We start from the raw sequence: 20,406 nt of genomic DNA, 5'->3' as shown, positions 1-20,406 counted from the left end.
CATTCAAATCATTTATGTAAATGACAAAAAGTAGAGGGCCCAGCACCGATCCTTGTGGCACTCCACTGGTCACAGGCCTCCAGTCTGAAAAACAACCCTCCACCACCACCCTCTGTCTTCTACCTTTGAGCCAGTTCTGTATCCAAATGGCTAGTTCTCCCTGTATTCCATGAGATCTAACCTTGCTAATCAGTCTCCCATGGGGAACCTTGTTGAACGCCTTACTGAAGTCCATATAGATCACATCTACTGCTCTGCCCTCATCATCTTTGGATTACAGTGCAGAGTTAACACTGATAACACAGGTTTAATTCCTGCACCAGGTGAGGTTACCATGAAGGTTTTTCTTTCTCAACCTCACCTAATGCATCGTGACTCTCAGGTTAAACCACTGCCAGTCAATACTCTCTAATGAGACAGCAGCCCAGTGGTCTGCTAGGACTATGTTATGGACATTAATTTATTAATTGCCTTCATTTTTGAGGTTGGAGTTTTGCAGTACTGCCCTGTGGGACCATAATTTACAGATTCTTGATCTTACGTCATTTTTATTATCTAAAGGAAAATCATCTTCTTTTCACTTAAGCAATGGAGAGTCCCACTATAGTCGAATTGCCCTGTTTTACTGGCCTTTAACCTTGGATCATGATTTGAACACTCTCTCTCTGTCAGGTCTTGCTGATGTTGTACTAGAATTTTAAATGATGAATGTCCACTTTCTTAAGGAGAAAAGGCATACCAGAGTTAGTTTCACAAAGAGTCACAGAATGGCTCTAATATAGCTACTACTACTCTGAGTAAAGGAACTACCTCTGACATCTGTCCTATATCTATCACCCTTCAATTTAAAGCTATGCCCCCTCGCACTAGCCATCACCATCTGAGGAAAAAGTCTCTCACTGTCCACCCAATCTAACCCTCTGATTATCTTATATGTCTCAATTAAGTCACCTCTCAACCTTTTCTCTCAAATGAAAACAGCCTCAGGTTCCTCAGCCTTTTCCTCATAAGACCTTCCCTCCATACCAGACAACATCCTAGTAAATCTCCTCTGAACCCTTTCCAAACCATCCACATCCTTCCTATAATGTGGTGACCAGAACTGTACGCAATACTCCAAGTGTGGCTGCACCAGAGTTTTGTAAAGCTGCAGCATGTCCTCATGGCTCTGATATGCAATCCATCTACCAATAAAAACTAACACACTGTATGTCTTCTTAACAACCTTATGAACCTGTGTGGCAATTTCAGGGATCTTTATACATGGACACCGAGATCTCTCTGCCCATCCACACTATCAAAAATCTTACCATTAGCCCAGTACTATGCATTCCTGTTACTCCGACCAAAGTGAATCACCTCACACTTTTCCACATTAAACTCCATTTGCCGCCTCTCAGCCCAGCTTTGCAGCTTATCTATATCTCTCTGTAACCTGCAACATCCTTCAGCATTATCCACAACTCCACCGACCTTCATGTCATCCGTAAATTTACTAACCGTCATTAGGTCACTTATAAAAATGACAAACATCAGTGGACCCAAAACAGTTCCTTGCAGTACTCTACTAGTAACTGAACTCCAGGATGAGCATTTGCCATCAACCACTACCCTCTGTCTTCTTTCAGTTAGCCAATTTCTGATCCAAACCGCTAAATCACCCTCACCTTATCAAACGCCTTACTGAAATCCATATATACCACATCAATCGCTTTACCCTCATCCACCTGTTTGGTCACCTTCTCAAAGAACTCAATAAGGTTAGTGAGGCATGACCTACCCTTCACTGAACTGTATTGACTATCCCTAATCAACTTATTCCCCTCTAAATGATTATAAATCCTATCTCTTATAACCTTTTCCAATACTTTATCCACAATCAAACTATGGCTCACTGGTCTATAATTACCAGGGTTGTCTCTACTTCCCTTCTTGAACAAAGAACAACATTTGCTTTCCTCCAGTCTTCTGGCACTATTCCTGTAGACAATGATGACACAAAGATCAAAGCCAAAGGCTCTGCAATCCCCTCCCTGGTTTCTCAGAGAATCCTAGGATAAATCCCATCCGGCCCAGCGGACCTGTCTATCTTCATACTGATACAGGTAGGAGTGAGGTGAAAAGTGGGAAAGCTGGCACTGGGGGAATGAGGTGAAGAGTGGAAGAGCTGGCACTGGAGGGTGAGGAGTGAAGAGTGGGAGAGCTGTCACTGGGGGGACTGAGGTGCAGAGTGGGAAAAGGGGCACTGGGAGGAGTGAGGTGAAGAGTAGGAGAGCTGGCACTGGGGGGAGCGATCACACTTCCTCTTTGTGAACCTTAATCCCATCTAGCCTAGTAGCCTGTATTTCCGTATTCTCCTCGACAAAATTGTCTTTTTCCAGTGTGAATACTGACAAAAATATTCACTTAGCACTTCCCCTGTCTCCTCAGACTCCACACACAGCTTCCCACTATTGTCCTTGATTGGGCCTAATCTTACTCTAGTCATTCTTCTATTCCTGATGTACCTGTATAGAAAGTTTTAGGGTTTTCCTTGACCCTATCTGTCAACGACTTTTCTTGTCCCCTGCTGGCTCTTCTTAGCTCTCTCTTTAGGTCTTTCCTGGCTTACCTGGAACTCTCAAGCACCATAACTGAGCCTTCATGTCTCATCCTTACATAAACCTTCTTCCTCTTGACAAGAGATTCAATTTCTTTAGAAAACCATGGCTCCCTCATTCGACCACTTCTTCCCTGCCTGATAGGTACATACTTATCAAGGACATGCAGCAGCTGTTCCTTGAATAAGCTCCACATTTCAGTTGTGCCCATCCCCTGTAGTTTCTTTCCCTATCTTGTGCATCCTAACTCTTGCCTAATCACATCATAATTGACTTTCCTCCAGCAGTAACTCTTGTCCTGCACTATATACCTATCTCTTTCCATTGCTAAAATAAACATAACCGAACTGTGGTCTCTATCACCAAAGTGCTCACCCACCTCCAAATCTAACACCTGGCCAGGTTCATTACCCAGTACCAAATTTAATGTGGCCTCTCCCCTTGTTGGCTTGTCTACATACAGTGTCAGGAAACCATCCTGCACACATTGGACAAAAATGGACCCATCTATAGTACTCAAACTATCAGCTTTCCAGTCAATATTTGGAAAGATAAAGACCCTTTAACAATTACCCTGTTACTCTCGTTTCTATCCAGAATTATCTTTGCTATCCTTTTCTCTACGTCACTTGAACTACTCAGAGGCCTGTAGAAAACTGCCAACAGGGTGACCTTCCCTTTCCTGTTTCTAACCTCAGCCCATACTACCTCAGTAGACAAGTTCTCAAACATCCTTTCTGCCACCGTAATACTGTCCTTGACTAACAATGCCACACCTCCCCCTCTTTTACCATCTTCTCTGTTCTTACTGAAACATCTAAATCCTAGAACCTGCAACAACCATTCCTGTTCCTGCTCTATCCATGCCTCCGAAATGGCCATTACATCAAAGTCCCAGGTACCAACCCATGCTGCAAGTTCAACCACCTTATTCTGGATGCTCCGAGTGTTGAAGTAGACACACTTCAAATTACCTTTCTGCTTGCCGGTGAACTCTTGCCACCTTGAAACCTCATTTCTGACCTCACTGCTCTCAACCTCCTGGACAATGGAACTACAATTTACGTTTCCGTCTCTTTGCTGAATTAGTTTGAACCCTCCAGAAGGGCATTAGCAAATCTCCCCCCGACCCTCCCTCCCCAGGATATTGGTACTCCTCTGGTTCAGCTGTAGATCATCTGTTTGTAGAGGTCCCACCTACCCCAGAATGAGCTTCAATTATCCAGGTAGCCGAAACCCTACCTCCTGCACCATCCCTGTAGCCACATGTGCAACTCCTCTCACTCCCTATTCCTCGCCTCTTTAGCACATGGCAGGGGCAACAAAGCAGGGATAACAACTCTGTTTGTTCTCGCTCTAAGTTTCCACCCTTGCTCTCTGAATGTCTACCTTAAATTTCCATCCCTTTTCCTACCTATGTCATTAGTACCTATGTGGACCACGGCTTTGGGCTGCTCCCCCTCCCCCTCAAGGATTCTAAAAACATGATCCGAGACATCACGAACCCTGGTACCTGGGAGGCAATACACCAACCGTGAGTCTCTCTCGTTCCCATAGAACCTCCTATCTGTCCCTCTAACAATGCAATCCCCAGTGACTAATTCTCTGCTCTTCTCCCTGCTTCCCTTCTGAGCAACAGGGGAAAACTCTGTGCCAGAACCCTGTGCCCCATGGCTTACCATTGGTAAGTTGACCTCCCCAACAGTGGTAAAGAAGCTATACTTATTATTGAGGGGAATGGCCACAGGGGTTCCCTGCACTGCCTGCCAGTTCTCTTTCCATCCCCTGACTGTAACCAATCTGCCTCTTTATTACATCTGAGGAGTGACTACCTCCCTGTAACGCCTCTCAATAACCCCTGCTGCCTCCCGAATGATCCAAAGTTTATCCAGATCCAGCTCCAGTTCCCTAACGTGGTTTTCGAGGAGCTGGAGTTGAGTGCAGTTCCCGCAGATGTAGTCGGCAGGGACACTAGTGGTGACCCTTACCTCTCACATTCTGCAGGAGGAACATTCAACTGCCCTAACCGCCATTCCCACTATTCTAAATTCCCAAAGAGACTGTAGAAAAAGAAAAAATAAAATCTAGTAACCTTGCCAATCTGGCGCACCGAACCTTTTTTTTGATTAGAGGAGGAGAATGGATGGGAGACACCTTGTAAGTAGTGTTTCGGTTAACGCAACCACCCAAATATATTACTTCACTTACTCAGCAGTCCTGTGTCCACTCCTGCTCAGCGAGCGTTCTGCCTATTCACGAGGTGAGTTTTAAAATCAACAATTCCCATCAGCCCCCTGGTCGATGCTCCTGCTCTTCCTGCTGCTGAAACAAAAATGGAGGGCCCCACCTCCCCAACAGTGGTAAAGAAGCTATAATTATTATTGAGGGGAATGGCCACAGGGGTTCCCTGCACTGCCTGCCGGTTCTCTTTCCATCCCCTGACTGTAACCAAGCTGCCTCTTTATTACATCTGAGGAGTGACTACCTCCCTGTAACGCCTCTCAATAACCCCCGCTGCCTCCCGAATAATCCAAAGTTTATCCAGATCCAGCTCCAGTTCCCTAACGTGGTTTTCGAGGAGCTGGAGTTGAGTGCAGTTCCCGCAGATGTATTCGGCAGGGACACTAGTGGTGACCCTTACCTCTCACATTCTGCAGGAGGAACATTCAACTGCCCTAACCGCCATTCCCACTATTCTAAATTCCCAAAGAGACTGTAGAAAAAGAAAAAATAAAATCTAGTAACCTTGCCAATTTGGCGCACCAAACCTTTTTTTTTGATTAGAGGAGGAGAATGGATGGGAGACACCTTGTAAGTAGTGTTTCGGTTAACGCAACCACCCAAATATATTACTTCACTTACTCAGCAGTCCTGTGTCCACTCCTGCTCAGCGAGCGTTCTGCCTATTCATGAGGTGAGTTTTAAAATCAACAATTCACCTTCCCATCAGCCCCCTGGTCGATGCTCCTACTCTTCCTGCTGCTGAAACAAAAATGGAGGGCCCCGACACTCGAGGTAAGTTTGTTAAATCAGTGATTCACCTTCCCATCAGCCCGCTGGTCAACGCTCCCATTCTTCCTGCTGCTGAAACAAAAATGTTGGCAATATATGTGTCATGAAATTAAGAATTTAAATTGAAGATGACCTGTATTGCAGCCAAAGTTGTTCCTGTTTATAAGCTTGTTTTTAAAAAAAATTTGAATTTGACTCTTTTCCTATTTTTCGGGTATAACTGCAAACATACACCCTTTGGGATGGTTTACCGGCAGCATTTGTAATTTCCTAGAGTCTATGCTGAAACTGAGCCAGAAGTTAAGAATTTAATTTTTTGTTTGATACACTGTAATCTCAGCTATCTTTTGATTAGTGCTGTCTGTATTGTTCCTTTCTAGATTAATACCACCTTCCCATGTTTCTACAATCCATTCAAGCCTCATGAAGTGATCAGGGAAAAGCAGGTAGGCTGGCCAGGAAAACCCCAGCACGCAGAAATGATGTGTTTTTTTTTCCCCCAAAATCAAACACAGAAAAATTCCCAACTTATTTTCAGCACTACAGTGAATAATATGACATTTCAGAGATCAATCTTTCACTCTATCACAGATGTTGGGGAAATGCAACTATTCTTTAGTTTGAGAAGTCAAAGGGACACATATTTTTGTTGCTATGCAAGCAGAGACTCTGGCCAAGGAAACAGTAAAACAATAGAGGGAAACAACAGAGGAAATGATGTAAGAATGAAAGGAAATTAATGTTGGCAACGACCTCAGTAAAGCAATATACCAGCTTTCAAAATAAACTGCAGTGACAATCGAATATTACAGATACAGGTTATATACATTTAACTACAATTTTAAAAAATGAGTTTGTTTTGGCAAAAGTTTAGATTTATTTCAAATTGTGCAATGAGAAGATTAGTTTTTATAAGCAAATCATGAAAAGATTAGTTTTCAGAAACAAGTGCTGTATATTTGACACAAGTCTGTGCAAATGAATATAGGTAGATAGTACACAGCAATGCACGAAGAATTCCTGCACAAATAAAGCAGAATTAATAATAACTATGGCTCGAACATTCAATTATTGTATATAGCAGTTTTCTTAATGTCCCTTTTTTGGTGTTATACATTGTTAACAATTTGGATTTTCCAGCTGACATGGGGAATGGCAGTGAATTCTCTTCTGTGGCCATTGCTGGGCTTTTTCGGGTATGGAGCTGCAGGTGTCTTTGTTCTATTTGACTGCAGGAAACGAAGGTAAAACAAAAAATGACATTGTTCTTTATTTGTTGTGCAATTTCTGCAATACTGGATTAGGCACAGAATCATTGGTTTATAATAGATCTTTTAATAGGAACTGGGTTTTTTTTGATACCCTGAAGATAAAGCAGCATGGCAAACAGTCATTCATGGTTGTCCTTGATAGTGCTTGATATCACGTACGGCCATTTTTACAAGGATTCTGAGAACTTAATCCATATTTCATAATATTTGCTCACTAGAATTTGGATTTGTGCATTTTCAGTCACTTGTCTTGTTTCTGAATATAACTGGGTTAACTCTGAGTACCAGCTATCTGTACTGGAAATGGTTCTTTAAGTGCAAAGATGTTTTCACTACGTTGAATACATATGGAAAATTAACGTAGATGTTTGGGAACAGCTTGGTCAGGTGTACAGTAGGTCAGGCAGCATCCTAGAAGCAGAAAAATAGATGTTTTGGGCAAATGCCCTTCATCAGGAATGAGGCTGGGAGCCTTGGGGATGGAGGGATAAATGGGAGGGGGGTGGGGCTGGGGGGAAGGTAGTTGAGAGTGTGATAGGTGGATGGAGGTGGAGGTAATGGTGATAGGTTGGAGGGGAGGGTGGAGCAAATAGGTGGGAAGGAAGATGTACAGGTCGAGTCTGCTTCAGGACGTGGCTGAAGAGTTTAAGGGCAGAGGAGATGACCTGGGGGCTGCAGTAAGAGAGAGAGAGACTCACTGAGCACTTTGTAGAGTGAGGAGGAGAACTTCTTCAAGGTAGGCATCCTTGGAAGACGATTCGCAGTGAGGTTAAAATTATCTAGGCGAAAGTGAGAACTGCAGATGCTCCTATCTCCAATATTCTGCAGTCCTCACTTTCACAGTAGGTCAGATCCATTCAGTTACAATTGCAAAGACAATGATGTACTATGTATAGCTTATGGTGGACATGGTTGGGCCAGTTTCTCAATTCAGGATTTTTGGCACCAATCCAACATCTACTGCAACATAGGTTAAAAGCAGAGGTTGTAATGGCCATGAGCTGAGTTTGACACCCAATTAGTTTGGCACCAGGTTCGGGGCTAGAGACAAGGACTTGTGACAGACGATGATTCTATAAAGTGAACAGGAATGGAACTGTCAGAGTTAGACTATTGAAAGGGACAGAATGAGCAGAATATTGAAGCTTTGGGAATGGGCTTGCCACTGTATTCAAATGATGGCACCTTTGTACCGTAGCATGGGCACCCTAGTTTGACTATCCTTTCTATCGAAGAGTTTTCATCAATAACCACGATCAGTAATGACTCCCTCAACTGGGTTGGGAGTGTGGGGGAGGAAGTGTGGCATGGTGGTTCAGTGGTTAGCACTGCTGCCTCACAGCACCAGGGATCCGGGTTCAATTCCAGCCTCAGGCAACTGTCTGTGTGGAGTTTGCACATTCTTCCTGTGTCTGAGTAGCTTCTTCCGGGTGCTCCAGTTTACCCCCACAGTCCAAAGATGTCAGGTTAGATGAATTGGCCATGCTAAATTGCCCATAGTGTCCAGGGATGTGTAATTTAGGGGTAAAATGTACAGTAATAGGGAAGAGGAATGGGTTTGGTTGGTCCAAAAGGCCTGTTTCCACACTGTAGGGATTCTATGATTCTATGAACTGTGCTCCTGATGGGTTTGCAGCAATGGGCCTAGAATGGGTCATACATTTTGTTAGTATTGAAATTTTAATTTTCTTCCTCTCCAACCTGATAGTAAATTCTTCTGAGTTTAACTTGAAGCATGTGAGTAGGCAACTCCTCTCATCCCTGCCCTCCTGTTAAAAATTAAGGTGTGTCTTGGGACATTGGAAGATTGGCATACTATCTGATGTAATATTTTCAGTGGACATTGCACTGATCATTACTAGCCCACAATGTCTCTACATTTCTCTCTTTCCCCAGGGACTGCTTGGAATCCTGAATTTCTTCTCCGATCAGCTTCCCAATCATTTCCCATTCATCATGTTCTCCAGAGCCAGGTTGAACATGTTCTCACCTTGAACAACATTGCCTTTAACTGACTCACCTATTCTAGTAACAATGCCATTATGAAGCCTATGTGCCCGTGAGCTCCATCCATCTTGATGTAGGAAATGCTGAATGCTGTTTGTTCCAATGATACTTGTATTTCCTTCTTGGTCTGTTTTTCTATTGCTTGGACGACTGCATCAGTTCTGCTTCCTGCTTTCATGCTGATGTAGAAATTCTCATTACACATTCCATCCCTATCAATGATCTATCTCTGATATTCTTGAGCTTCTCTCTCTTTATCCCTGTTGATGGATTTTCCACTGACATCTACTCTTCTTCTTTAAGGGCAAGCCTCTACAACTTAGATGATCATGGCTCCCAAAAGTCCAGTTTTCAATAATGCCCAATATTTTAGTGTTGTTCTCAAATTTTTATACTTATTCTGCTTTGTACTCCTCAGTGTATTTCCTACTTAGTCTCCCTTTCGCAACTCTCAATTTTACTGCTTACTACCAGATGTTCCAGTTTTCACCTCCTAAATATGTGTCCATCTTTACAAACTCACTAATTAGTACAACTCTGAGTTTCCTTCCCCCATCCCTTTACACTATTTCTTCCTGTAAGAACTCCATTCCTTTATCTGAATTTGCCTTTGTTCGCTCTGCAGATGCCACTTGTAACACCAGAGCTTCTGAAAAATTTTTCATTACTCCCTAGTGAATTGCCCTCCAATTTTATGGATGTGTTTCTCATTAGCTGTGTTCTTTGTCTTTTGTTTTCACCACTCTCCTTACAGTGATAATAGAATGATAGAGGCATAGAGTAATAGCCCAAGGAAACAGGCCCTTCAGCCCAAACTGGTCCATGCTGACCATGGTGCCCACTCATCTAGTTCCAATTGCCCACATTTGGTCCATATCCCCTCTAAACCCTTCTCACCCATGTACCTGCTATTGTATCTGCCTTAACTACTTTCTCTGGCAGCCCATTCCACTCTCTGTGTGAAAAGGTTGCCCCATGGATCCTTCTTAAATCTTTCCCCTCTCACCTTAAACCAAAGGCGTCTAGTTTTTGATTCCCTATCCCTGGGACAAAGACTATATGCATTCCCCTATCTATGCCCTTCATGATTCTATACACCACAATAAAGTCACCTTCATTCTTCTACATTCCAAGGAATGAAGCCCTACCCTGGCCAACCTCTCCCTATAACTCAGGCCTATTAGCCCTGGCAACATCCTCATACGACTTCTTTGTACTCCTTCCAGGTTAACTATGTCTTTCCTATGACAGGGTGACCAAAACTGTACACAATACTTCAACTGTGGCCTCATTGATGACTTATACGACTTTAATCTAACATCCCAACTGCTATACTCAATGCCTCAATCAATGAAGGTCAGCATGCTAAATACCTTCACCACCCTGTCTACCTGTGACACCTTTCAAAGAACTATATACATGTACTCCTCGATGCCTCTATTCCACAACACATCTCAGAACCTTGCCATTTACTGTATAAGTTCTACATTGGTTTGACTTTTCAAAGTACAACACATCACACTTATCTGTATTGAATTGCATTTGCCAATTCTCAGCCTACTTCTCCATTTGATTAAGATCCCTCTGTAATTTTTGATAACCTTCCTTGCTATCAACAAAACCTGCTATTTTATATCATCCGCAAACTTACTAATCATGCCTTGTACATTCACATCCAGATCATTTATGGAAATGACAAATAACAAAGGTCCCAGCACCAACCCTTGTGGCACACCACTAGTCACGGGTCTCCAGTCTGAGAAACAGCCTTCAACCATCACCCCCTGCTTCCTACCATTGAGCCAATTTTGAATCCAATTAGCTATCTCTCCTTGGATCCCATGTGACCCAACCTTCATGACTAGCCTGCCATATGGGACCTTGTGTTTCTTTTATCCATATTCTCGAACTCAACAGCTCCCACATTTGCCATATAATTCTCAGCCATTTTTACCATCTCCACATGATCCCATTCTCAAACATGTGTTTCCCTTATTTTTATTCTTATAATTCCTGTACTCCTTTTGTAATAAAAGACAAAGTGTCATTTGTTTTCTTAATTGTTCACTATGGTTGCAAGCAGGCTTCCTGTGTTCTTTGATTACATTCAAGTCCCTCTGAATGTAACAACATTCCCATTGGAAAAAAAAAATTGGCTTTTCTATTCTAATGACCAAAGCAAATAACCCCACACTTCCCAATTATATTTTATGTGCACCTTGTTTTCCAGTCACATAATGTGACTGTAGCTTCTGTGTCCTCATCACAGCTTCCATTCCCATTTAGCTTGTATCATTAGCAAACTTCCTCCCACAACACTGTCCAAAGCCACAACCTTATTTTTGGGTGAAACTCCAACTTACAAGCACTTAGGCCAATCTTCTAATGTAGTACAATTAGGGTATTGTGTGCAATTCTGAAATGCACATTATAGGTACAGTGTGAGTGGATTGGAGAGGATGCAGAGGAGATTTACCAGGATGTTGCTCGGGCTAGGGAGTTTCAGTTATGAAGAGGGATTGGACTGATTGGGATTAATCTCTTTGGAGCAGAGGAGATTAAGAAGGCATCTGATTAAATTGCATGAAATTATGAGGGCAAAGATAGCTGGTCAGAAAGGAAATTTTCCCTTTGATAGTGGGATCAATGTCTGGGGGGCAGGAGGTTTAGAGGGGATGTGAGGAAACAGTTTTTTTCACCCAGAGGATGGTGGGAATCTGGAACTCACTGCCCATAAACGTAATAGAGACAGAAGCCTTATTAACATTTAAGAAGTATTTAGATATGCATTTAAGAAGCTGAGGCATATGAAGCTATGGGCCAATTGCTGGGAAATGGGATTAGATTAGTTAGGTAGGTTTTTGTTTTACCAGCACAAGCTTGATGGGCTGAAGGATCATATCTATGCTATAGACCCCTGTGACTCTATGGATGTGCACACTTGGACGTGCCTCCTTTCAGATGCAATATTAATCCAGTCTGTCTGCTCTCCCAAGCAGAAGAATTATCCATAGTGTAATATTATCCATAGTGCAAATAGTCCAATATTGATCCTTTAACAAGCATCACTAAAACAGATATTGAAACGTTGTCACTTTGCTGTTTATGGAAGTTTGCTGTACGCTGATGAGCTTCTTGTATTAAAAATAGTGGCATAGTACTTTTTTAGCTATATTTGCTTTAGGTCCTACTGAAGTTATGAAACACACAATATGAATGTTTTTCTTCTTTTTCATTTCAAACTGGCATTAAAGAGACTAAATGCAGATTAGCTGACTGATTTGTTTAACACTTCCTTTATTCCGAGAGTTACTTTAAGGTGTAACACTTCCCTGCTTCCTCTTTGTCCTATTTTTCTGTTTCACTTTAACTACTGTTCTTTCAACATAAAATGTTAATATGCCTGTAGACGCTGACTGACTGGAGTGTTTACAGCATTTTCTGTATTGGTTTCAAGGATGTCAGTGCAGTTTTAGATGTTTAATTTTTAATAACTGCATTTCCAAATCAATTTCTTGACAAATCTGAAACTATTCTGTTATATTCGTAGAAAGTAAAGATAATCAGTTTATACATACTACTTACGGAAATGTTTCCAATTAAAATCAGTACTTCTCTAACACAAGTGATGGAGGTATTGATTAATAGTAAGTTTGTCATCTTTCTTAGAAAACTGAATACTCTCTTGGAGAATCAGGCTGCTAAAACTGAAAAAGAAAAGGAGCCAATGAAGAGGCGTAGAAGAGGGAGCAAAATAGCCTGTCGTCACGGCAACCATTTTACCAGCTACCCGACTATGATCAGTGGTTCCCTCAGGTTAGTCTTGCAACAAATTTCAGAGCATGGAGTATCCACTTCCTCCACTTTTTTACTACTCCAGACCTTGCACAGTACCCAAATGGATATAGGATCCAATGCTTGAAAGACACTGCTTTTACCCAGTTGTAAATGTTCTGAGCAAAATATGTTTAATCCAAAGATAAATGTTCATGTCTTACTGATAGTAAGATTGTGGACTTTTAGCAAAAAAGCTACTTTCAGGAACTCTCTAGAACTCAGGTTCACTGGTTAAATATTAGAGGTCACCCATTTCAGAAAGATATAAAACTTGTTTCTCACTGAAGTGTATGACTCTTTGGAACTCTCTTCCTCAAAGATTGATGAAAATAGAGTCATAGAGACATACAGCACAGAACAGACCCTTCAGTCCAATTCGTTCATGCCAGCCAGATATCCTAAATTAATCTAATCCCATTTGCCAACATTTAGCCCATATCGTTCTAAATCCTTCCTATTCATATACCCACCCAGATGCCTTTTAAATGCTGTAATTGTACCCACCTCCACCACTTCATCTGGTAGCTCATTCTATACATGCATCATCCTTTGTGTGAAAACGTTTCCCCTTAGATCCCTTTTAAACCTTTCCCCTCTCACCCTAAACCTATGCCCTCTCGTTTTGGAGTCCCCCATCACGGGAAAAGATCTTATCTATTTACCCTATCCACGCCCTCATGATTTTATAAACCTCTGTAAGGTCACCCCAGTGGTGAATATTTTATGGCAGCAGCAGATAGATTCTTGATCAAAGGTGCTGAGTGGTCTACTTCTGCTCCTACTTCATAAGTATTGTATGAAACTGATCAGGGATCTTTAATCTGCACAGATTTTCCAAAACTGTATCCTGTCCTCATAATGGTACGGTCTATGTTAATTTCCATGGATCCACATCCTTTGAAACAACTTTGTAAATATATCAAATTATTTGCCCTTTTTGACATTAATCCCCCCTCCACCTCTATGTCACCATCTGAGGGAGTAGTATAGCAGAATTCCAAAAAGCATTATTTAACACCGATCTTAAAAGAAGCAATTTCTGCAATTTAAATGCTTTACATAGAAACTATCACTGAGAAAATTAGACAGATGTTGGTAGAATCAGGTTTGTTGGTCTTTCCTTATCAAATAGTACTGCAGAATTTTATTTCAACTTAAGTTTTATTCTGTCAAATTTGTATAGTTTCATCTGACCAAGTGTATGCTCACACAATAATCCACACGTAGTACTAGCAGTATATGAAACATCGTATTGTATAGATGATTTTAAAATATAATGGTCCTTAACTTTATTTTTAAACAGCAAATATCATGCCCAAGCATGAAATGCTGTTGCTGGAATATCTATTATCCTATTGGATCAAAATTTCCACTAACCTTAAGCCCTGTTAATTTTGTACTCTTGTCCTGTAGTTGCCCAATCGCAGTTTAATTACCCACTTATGGCTGCACCATGCTTCCTATTTTAGACATCTGGATTCAATTTCCTCCACTTAATCTTTTCCTCAGTGAAAACAAGTTCAACCCTAAGTCTATCTTTTATAACTCTGTTCCAAATCCCGGGAAAATCCATTATAGTTGTTTGAACTGTCTCTTCTCAGTCAGTTTCATTCTGGTAGTTGGATACATACCCAATAACTTGATAAATCAGGTTCTCGATCATGTTACCTTTCATAGCAACACTGACAGCGGTGATTGTACAGCATTGTAAATTAAACTATGTTTCTGGTTTGGGGATTCAGAGACCACCTGAAGGGATGGATGGTCATAGTTTCTCTGAAAGCAAAATTATACATTGTGGTATTTAAATGATTTCTCTGGTCATTGGCAGTTTGTCTGTATAAGCCCCCTTTTTAGTTACTATCTGTATATTCATTCCCTAGCTATTAGAGTAGCCAGAAGCAAAATAAGAAATGCTCAGGAAACCAGGCTGATTAAATATTTTCATTGTGCAGTTGTTTCTGTGTTTTTCTACTGTGATAAATTCCATCCCACTATATAAACATACAGGTTCCCATATAGCGGAAGCCTTGAACTAATGTTGAAAATTGCTTCCTGAAATATTCAGCGGAGTAGATAGGATTTCTAATCTAGTAAAATTACATAAAGGCTAAAATAGACTTCAATCACTAATGTAGGTATTAATGAAGGATGTGATGGCCAATATCAAATGAGAAAATAAAGAATGGATGCAAATTTTAAAAAAGGTTAGAATGAATATTCCAAAGGAGGGATCTGGCCATCTGAAGGATGTGCAATAAAGATAGAGGAGTGAGGTCAGAGAATGTAGTGGATACTGGCATCAGAAAAACATAAAATCTGGGCTGTTGTGTAGGGTGGTAGATGTTGGGAGGAGTGAGGCATTAATTGAAATGTGCTGAGTGGTTTAGAATGCTATAATAGTGGAGAATGAATAAAGATTTAAATATTTGTTGTTCTTCATTGTGTCCAACACCTACACACAAACGACATGAGTGCCAGGAGAAAAGAGAGAAAAAAAGAATATGAATGACAAACATCCTGTTAACTCTGAGAGCTGCCTCTGAGGGAGCTGGATCAGTGTGATTGAAGGACTCTGTTCTTTTTCTCCTGTATTAAAGAGGAGAGGAGACTGATTCTGTTGGTGTCTTCTGTTGAGGAGGAGTTTATTTTGAAGTTTTTGTTTCTTCTTTATTGTTTATTGTGATTGTTTGTTTTCTAGGTTTTTTTGCAAAAAGAGAAAGAAAAAAATAACTATAATAGTGGAGAAGGACTTGTTATGCGATAAGACGTAGCTGCCAGTTTAGTTTAATTTGCATGTGAGAGACCATTAGCGAAGTTGAGTCTGGAGATGTAGGTGTGAATGTGTAGTTCTTAATTCATTCACAAGATGTGGATGGTGTGGCCATATGAACAGTTACTGCCCATCCGTCACTCCTGACTTGCATGTTTTGTATGGTAGACAGTAACTGGGAGAGTGACTTGTAGGAGAATTCCTGGCCTATGACTTATAGTCACAGTATTGACACCACTAGTTTAGTTCAGTATTTATTGAGAAGAAGCCCTCAGGATATTGATAATGGGGCATTCATAATGATATGATTACAGTCCCTGTACATGTCCAAGCCCTCCATTTCTTCCTCTCCTGCCTACCCAACCAGTACGCTTCCACTGACACAATCATTCGATTGGCTGAACTGATCTTCACCCTCCACAACTTTTTGAATCCTCCTACTTCCTTCAGACAAAAGGGGTAGCCATGGGCACATGCATGGGCCCCGGCTATGCCTGCCTCTTCATCGGGTATGTGGAACAGTCCATCTTCCGCAGCTACACTGGCACCATTCCCCATCTTTTCCTCCGCCACATAGATGACTGTATTGGCGCCACCTCATGTTCCCATGAGGAGGTTGAACAGTTCATCAACTCCACTAACAGCTGACCTTAAGTTCACCTGTACCATCTCAGACACCTCCCTCCCTTTCCTGGACCTCTCCATCTTCATCTCTGTGACCGACTCAACGTGGACATGTACTTCAAACCCACCGACTCCTGCAGCTACGTGGACTACACCCCCTCCTCCTACTCCCTCTGTAAAAACACCACCCCTTACTCCCAATTCCTCCACCTCTGCCGCATCTGCTCCCAGGAAGAGAAATTACATTCCAGGACATCCCAGATGGTCTCCTATTTCAAAGACTGCAATTTCCCCTCCCACATGGTTAACAATGTCTTCCAACGCATCTCCTCCACTTCCTGCACCACTGCCCTTGAACCCCACCCCTCCAACTGCAACAAGGACAGAACTCCCCTGACTTCACCTTCCACCCCACTAATTTCCAGATGCAACGCATCATCCTCCGCCATTTTCGCCACCTACAATCTGATCCCACCACTAAAGATATATTTCCCTCCCCACTCCTATCAGCATTGCTCAGAGATCATTCCCTCTGCAACTCCCTTATTAGTCCACACCCCCCATCAACCCATCCTCCACTCCCTGTACCTTCCCTTGCCACCACAAGAGGTGTAAAACCCTCCCCCTCAGCCCCATCTAAGGCCCCAAAGGATCCTTCCACATCCAGCAGAGATTTTCCTGCACATGCAAACACCTCATCTACTGTGTCAGTTGCTCTCGATGAGGCCTCTTCTACATTGGGGAGACAGGATGCCAACTCGCAGAATGTTTAAGGGAACATCTCAGGGACATACGCACCAAACAATCCCACCGCCCTGCGGCCGACCACTTCAACTCCCCCTCCCACTCCGTCAAGGACATTAAAGTCCTGGGCTTCCTCCACCACCAAATCCAAGCCACCCGACGCCTGGAGGAAGAACACCTCATCTTCCACCTTGGGACTCACCAACCTCATGGCATCAATGTCAATTTCACCAGTTTCTTGATCTTCCCTCCCCCCACCTTATCCCAGATCCAACCTTCCAACTCGGCACTGCCCTCGTGTATTAGGAGAGTTTTGCAACTTGAAAATCAAGTAGTATACATTGTTAGTTGTAAGAGACTAAGTTGCTTTTGGAGCAGTAAAATGTTTGTGCTACTGAGACAGAGCGGCATCAGGAGTCTTTGAACTAAAGCTAACCGGCCTAACAGCAGCTGCTGGATTGGTCTAACTGCAGGTTGTTACAGACCTAGAGCTGGTAAGACATCTCTCTCTCTCTCTCTCTCTCTCTCTCTCTGTGTTGTAAGGGAAAGGACAAAAATACCCAGAGACTTAAAACAAAATTCAAATATAAGTAAAGACCTAGCTCCACCTGATTAGCTGTCTTGAAGCTCTCGACCAGCTCCACCATCTCTACCATTGATACAGGCAGGGGCATGTCCTCCACTCCCCTTTCGGACGTCGATGACCAGCTCCTTTGTTTTGCTGACATTGAGGAAGAGATTGTTGTCGTTACACCATGCCGCTAAGCTCTCTTCATCCTGTTCTGTCATATTGTTGATCCAACCCACTATGGTGGTGTCATCAACAAATTTGTAAATGGAGTTAGAGCTGAATTTGACCATACAGTTGTGAATGCATAAGGAGCCCAGTAAGGGGCTGAATATACAGCTTGTGGGGCATCTGTGATGATGCTGCTCCTTTAACAATGTTATTCCATCCTTGGTTTTTTTTCTGCTTGGGCCTTTCATTTGTTTTTTCTTTCCTCAGCTTTTAACCGTAATTCGGACAGTTTCATTTCTTTTTCTTTTGTTTCTCTACCTGAAGCTGCTTCCTTTTCAATCGGAGTTTAGCCATCTCTAAAGATTCCAATGGTGTTTCCAACAAATTTAAATGCTGAGCTATTGCTGTAATTATCTCCCTTTCTTACAGATGAAGATAACTCCAACCCCAGCAGCTTTTCTTTGTTCACCTTTTGTAAAGCCCCCAAAGTTGCTTCTTCCACCCCCAGAAAACTCTTTGTGACTGAAAGAGCCAAGACTACACCAAGCATTGTTTAAACCATCCGAATTCAACACCCGGAACAAAAGACACTCACACCTACCACTGGCTGCCTTTAAGTCCAACAACCCTAATCCCAAATGGGAACTATAGAACAAATTCCAGGTGAGCCCCCAATCTGTTTTGGACCAGACTAGATCCCCTCAAAACATTTTAAGATGGTAGCCCAGACCCTAAAATTTCTCGTTGTTTTAAGCAGACCAAAGGCGAATACTCCAGGAGTGACACAGCTAATAAAACAAAACAGATTTTTTAACACACGAACACAAAGAATCCAAATTTAGAAAAATATAACTAGTTGAAAACCCAAACAAGATGAAACGCAACTTAATGAAGAGCTGTTCCGATTTCCTGCAACATTCCATAAACACACTCCTTGCCAAAAAAGCAAATTCAAAAACAGGAGAGAGATGTCAGAGAGAGAGAGAGAGAGGATCAGCAGGGAGCTGTTTCTTTGTGTCCCCAGCTAAAACTAACCCAAAACTAGATAAAACCCTGAACTGGGAGAACTGGCTACTCCCCCTTCATTGTACAGGTGTTTTTTAAAAAAACCTGAAAACATTTTCTGCTTGTTGACTTAGGTAGCATCTGTTAGCCATTATTAAAGTAGCCACTTCAGACATTTTGGCACCTCTGCCTTGATGATTCCTCTCTTTAAAAAAACCAAGGACTGAATAACCTTGTTAAAGGAGCAGCATTGTCATACACCGGTGTTGAAGTCACCTATTCTCACTGATTATAGTCTGTGGGACAGGAAGTTGAGGATCCGGTTGAAGAGGGGGAGCAGAGTCACAGATCTCGGAATTTGAAGATGAATTTTGATGAAATGATGGTATGGAGCTGAAGTCAAGTTAAATGAGTAGACGTTCTACCTAGTGAGATAATTCCTGAAGTGTTTACTCAGTTGTGTTTTTATGACCAGAAAAAGAAAAACCAAATTACAAAAATAAACCTTATGACCTGTCAGGTCAGGTTTCTAACCAGGAATTGACTTGTCCAGTTTCACCATCAGCTGGGACCATAATGTGCTGTTTAGAAATCGCAAAACGGATAAAGTGATTGGAAAAAGCTCTGAATTCATTTTCTTTGTGTTCAGTGAGAAAAGTCATAGATGCCCTGAGGAATGAAAGAGAGAATCCTATTTGGTACATGTGCAGAAAGTTGCTGAAATGAGATGCTTGTGACCTCGCCAGTTGAGTAAGAAAAGCATTGAGTGTCTGTAAAGAATATTGCTGGAAAAAAGAATTGATTTTTTTTTTCTGTTTATTATCTTTCCAAACTGACTTTATATATATAAATCTTTTTACCCCCTTTCCTTTATGCAATATGACGTATTATTAAAAGTACATTGGCAGCCTCATTTACGTGTGCTTGCTGAATGACTACTGAAGTAACCAAATTACAAAAATAAACCTTATGACCTGTCAGGTCAGGTTTCTAACCAGGAATTGACTTGTCCAGTTTCACCATCAGCTGGGACCATAATGATTGTATCGGTGCTGGTGAGAGTACAGGAGGAATAGATGATAGAGCAAACACTGAGGCTTTGATATTCTCCTCCTCAGTGGTAGATTGCAGGGTTATAGTGGATGGAACAGGACATTCCTCCAGAATGCAAAGCCCAGGATTGAAGAGCAGAAAAAATTAGGTTCCCATTATTCACAATCAATTCTCCCATTCCTCTATGAAGTCCATTTTTTTTCTCCCAGTGGTTGATGCCAAGTTTGATGCATCCTCACTATCAGCTCTTTACACTCCAGCTTCACCATCTACAATTGTCTCGCTGTCCTGCTCTCTGGCTGATTCCCCTGCCTCCTTTTCTGTAGGCATGTGTCCCTCATGTTGGGTACTCCTCCAACTATCATTGATTGTTCTTTGGCATTAAGTGTCATTTTCTCCTGCAGATACGTGGAAAAACTGAGTCTCAGCTCAATTGCGACTTAACCACCTTATGAACATACATCCCTCTGACAGCTAATGAGTCATAGAGACATAGAGTCATAGAAATGTACAGCATGGAAACAGACCCTTTGGTTCAACCCGTCCATGCCGACCAGATGTCCCAACCCAACCTAGTCCCACCTGCCAGCACCCAGCCCATATCCCTCCAAACCCTTCCTATTCATATACCCATCCAAATGCCTCTTAAATGTTGCAATTGTACTAGCCTCCACCACATCCTCTGGCAGCTTATTCTATACACGTACCACCCTCTGCGTGAAAAAGTTGCCCCTTAGGTCT

The 20,406-nt window shown here is 42.0% G+C and overlaps 1 protein-coding gene across 5 annotated transcripts in view; it reads left to right on the top strand.

The window, feature by feature from the left end:
* Positions 1-20,406, top strand: part of LOC122559030 — a 45,097-nt gene that overhangs the window by 19,231 nt on the left and 5,460 nt on the right. For 4 of the 5 annotated variants that reach the window (XM_043708174.1, XM_043708175.1, XM_043708176.1 and 1 more), the window contains 3 exons: positions 5,993-6,058; positions 6,753-6,856; positions 12,560-12,706. In XM_043708174.1, coding sequence (XP_043564109.1) covers positions 5,993-6,058; positions 6,753-6,856; positions 12,560-12,706 — 317 coding nt within the window. Of the gene's footprint in view, positions 1-5,992; positions 6,059-6,752; positions 6,857-12,559; positions 12,707-18,036; positions 18,265-20,406 lie in introns of those variants that run through there. The other variant, XM_043708177.1, reaches the window with a different exon arrangement.

Source organism: Chiloscyllium plagiosum, chromosome 18 (assembly GCF_004010195.1).
Source record: "Chiloscyllium plagiosum isolate BGI_BamShark_2017 chromosome 18, ASM401019v2, whole genome shotgun sequence".
Classification (NCBI taxonomy): Eukaryota; Metazoa; Chordata; class Chondrichthyes; order Orectolobiformes; family Hemiscylliidae; genus Chiloscyllium; species Chiloscyllium plagiosum.
This window is presented reverse-complemented; position numbering and strand designations above follow the sequence as displayed.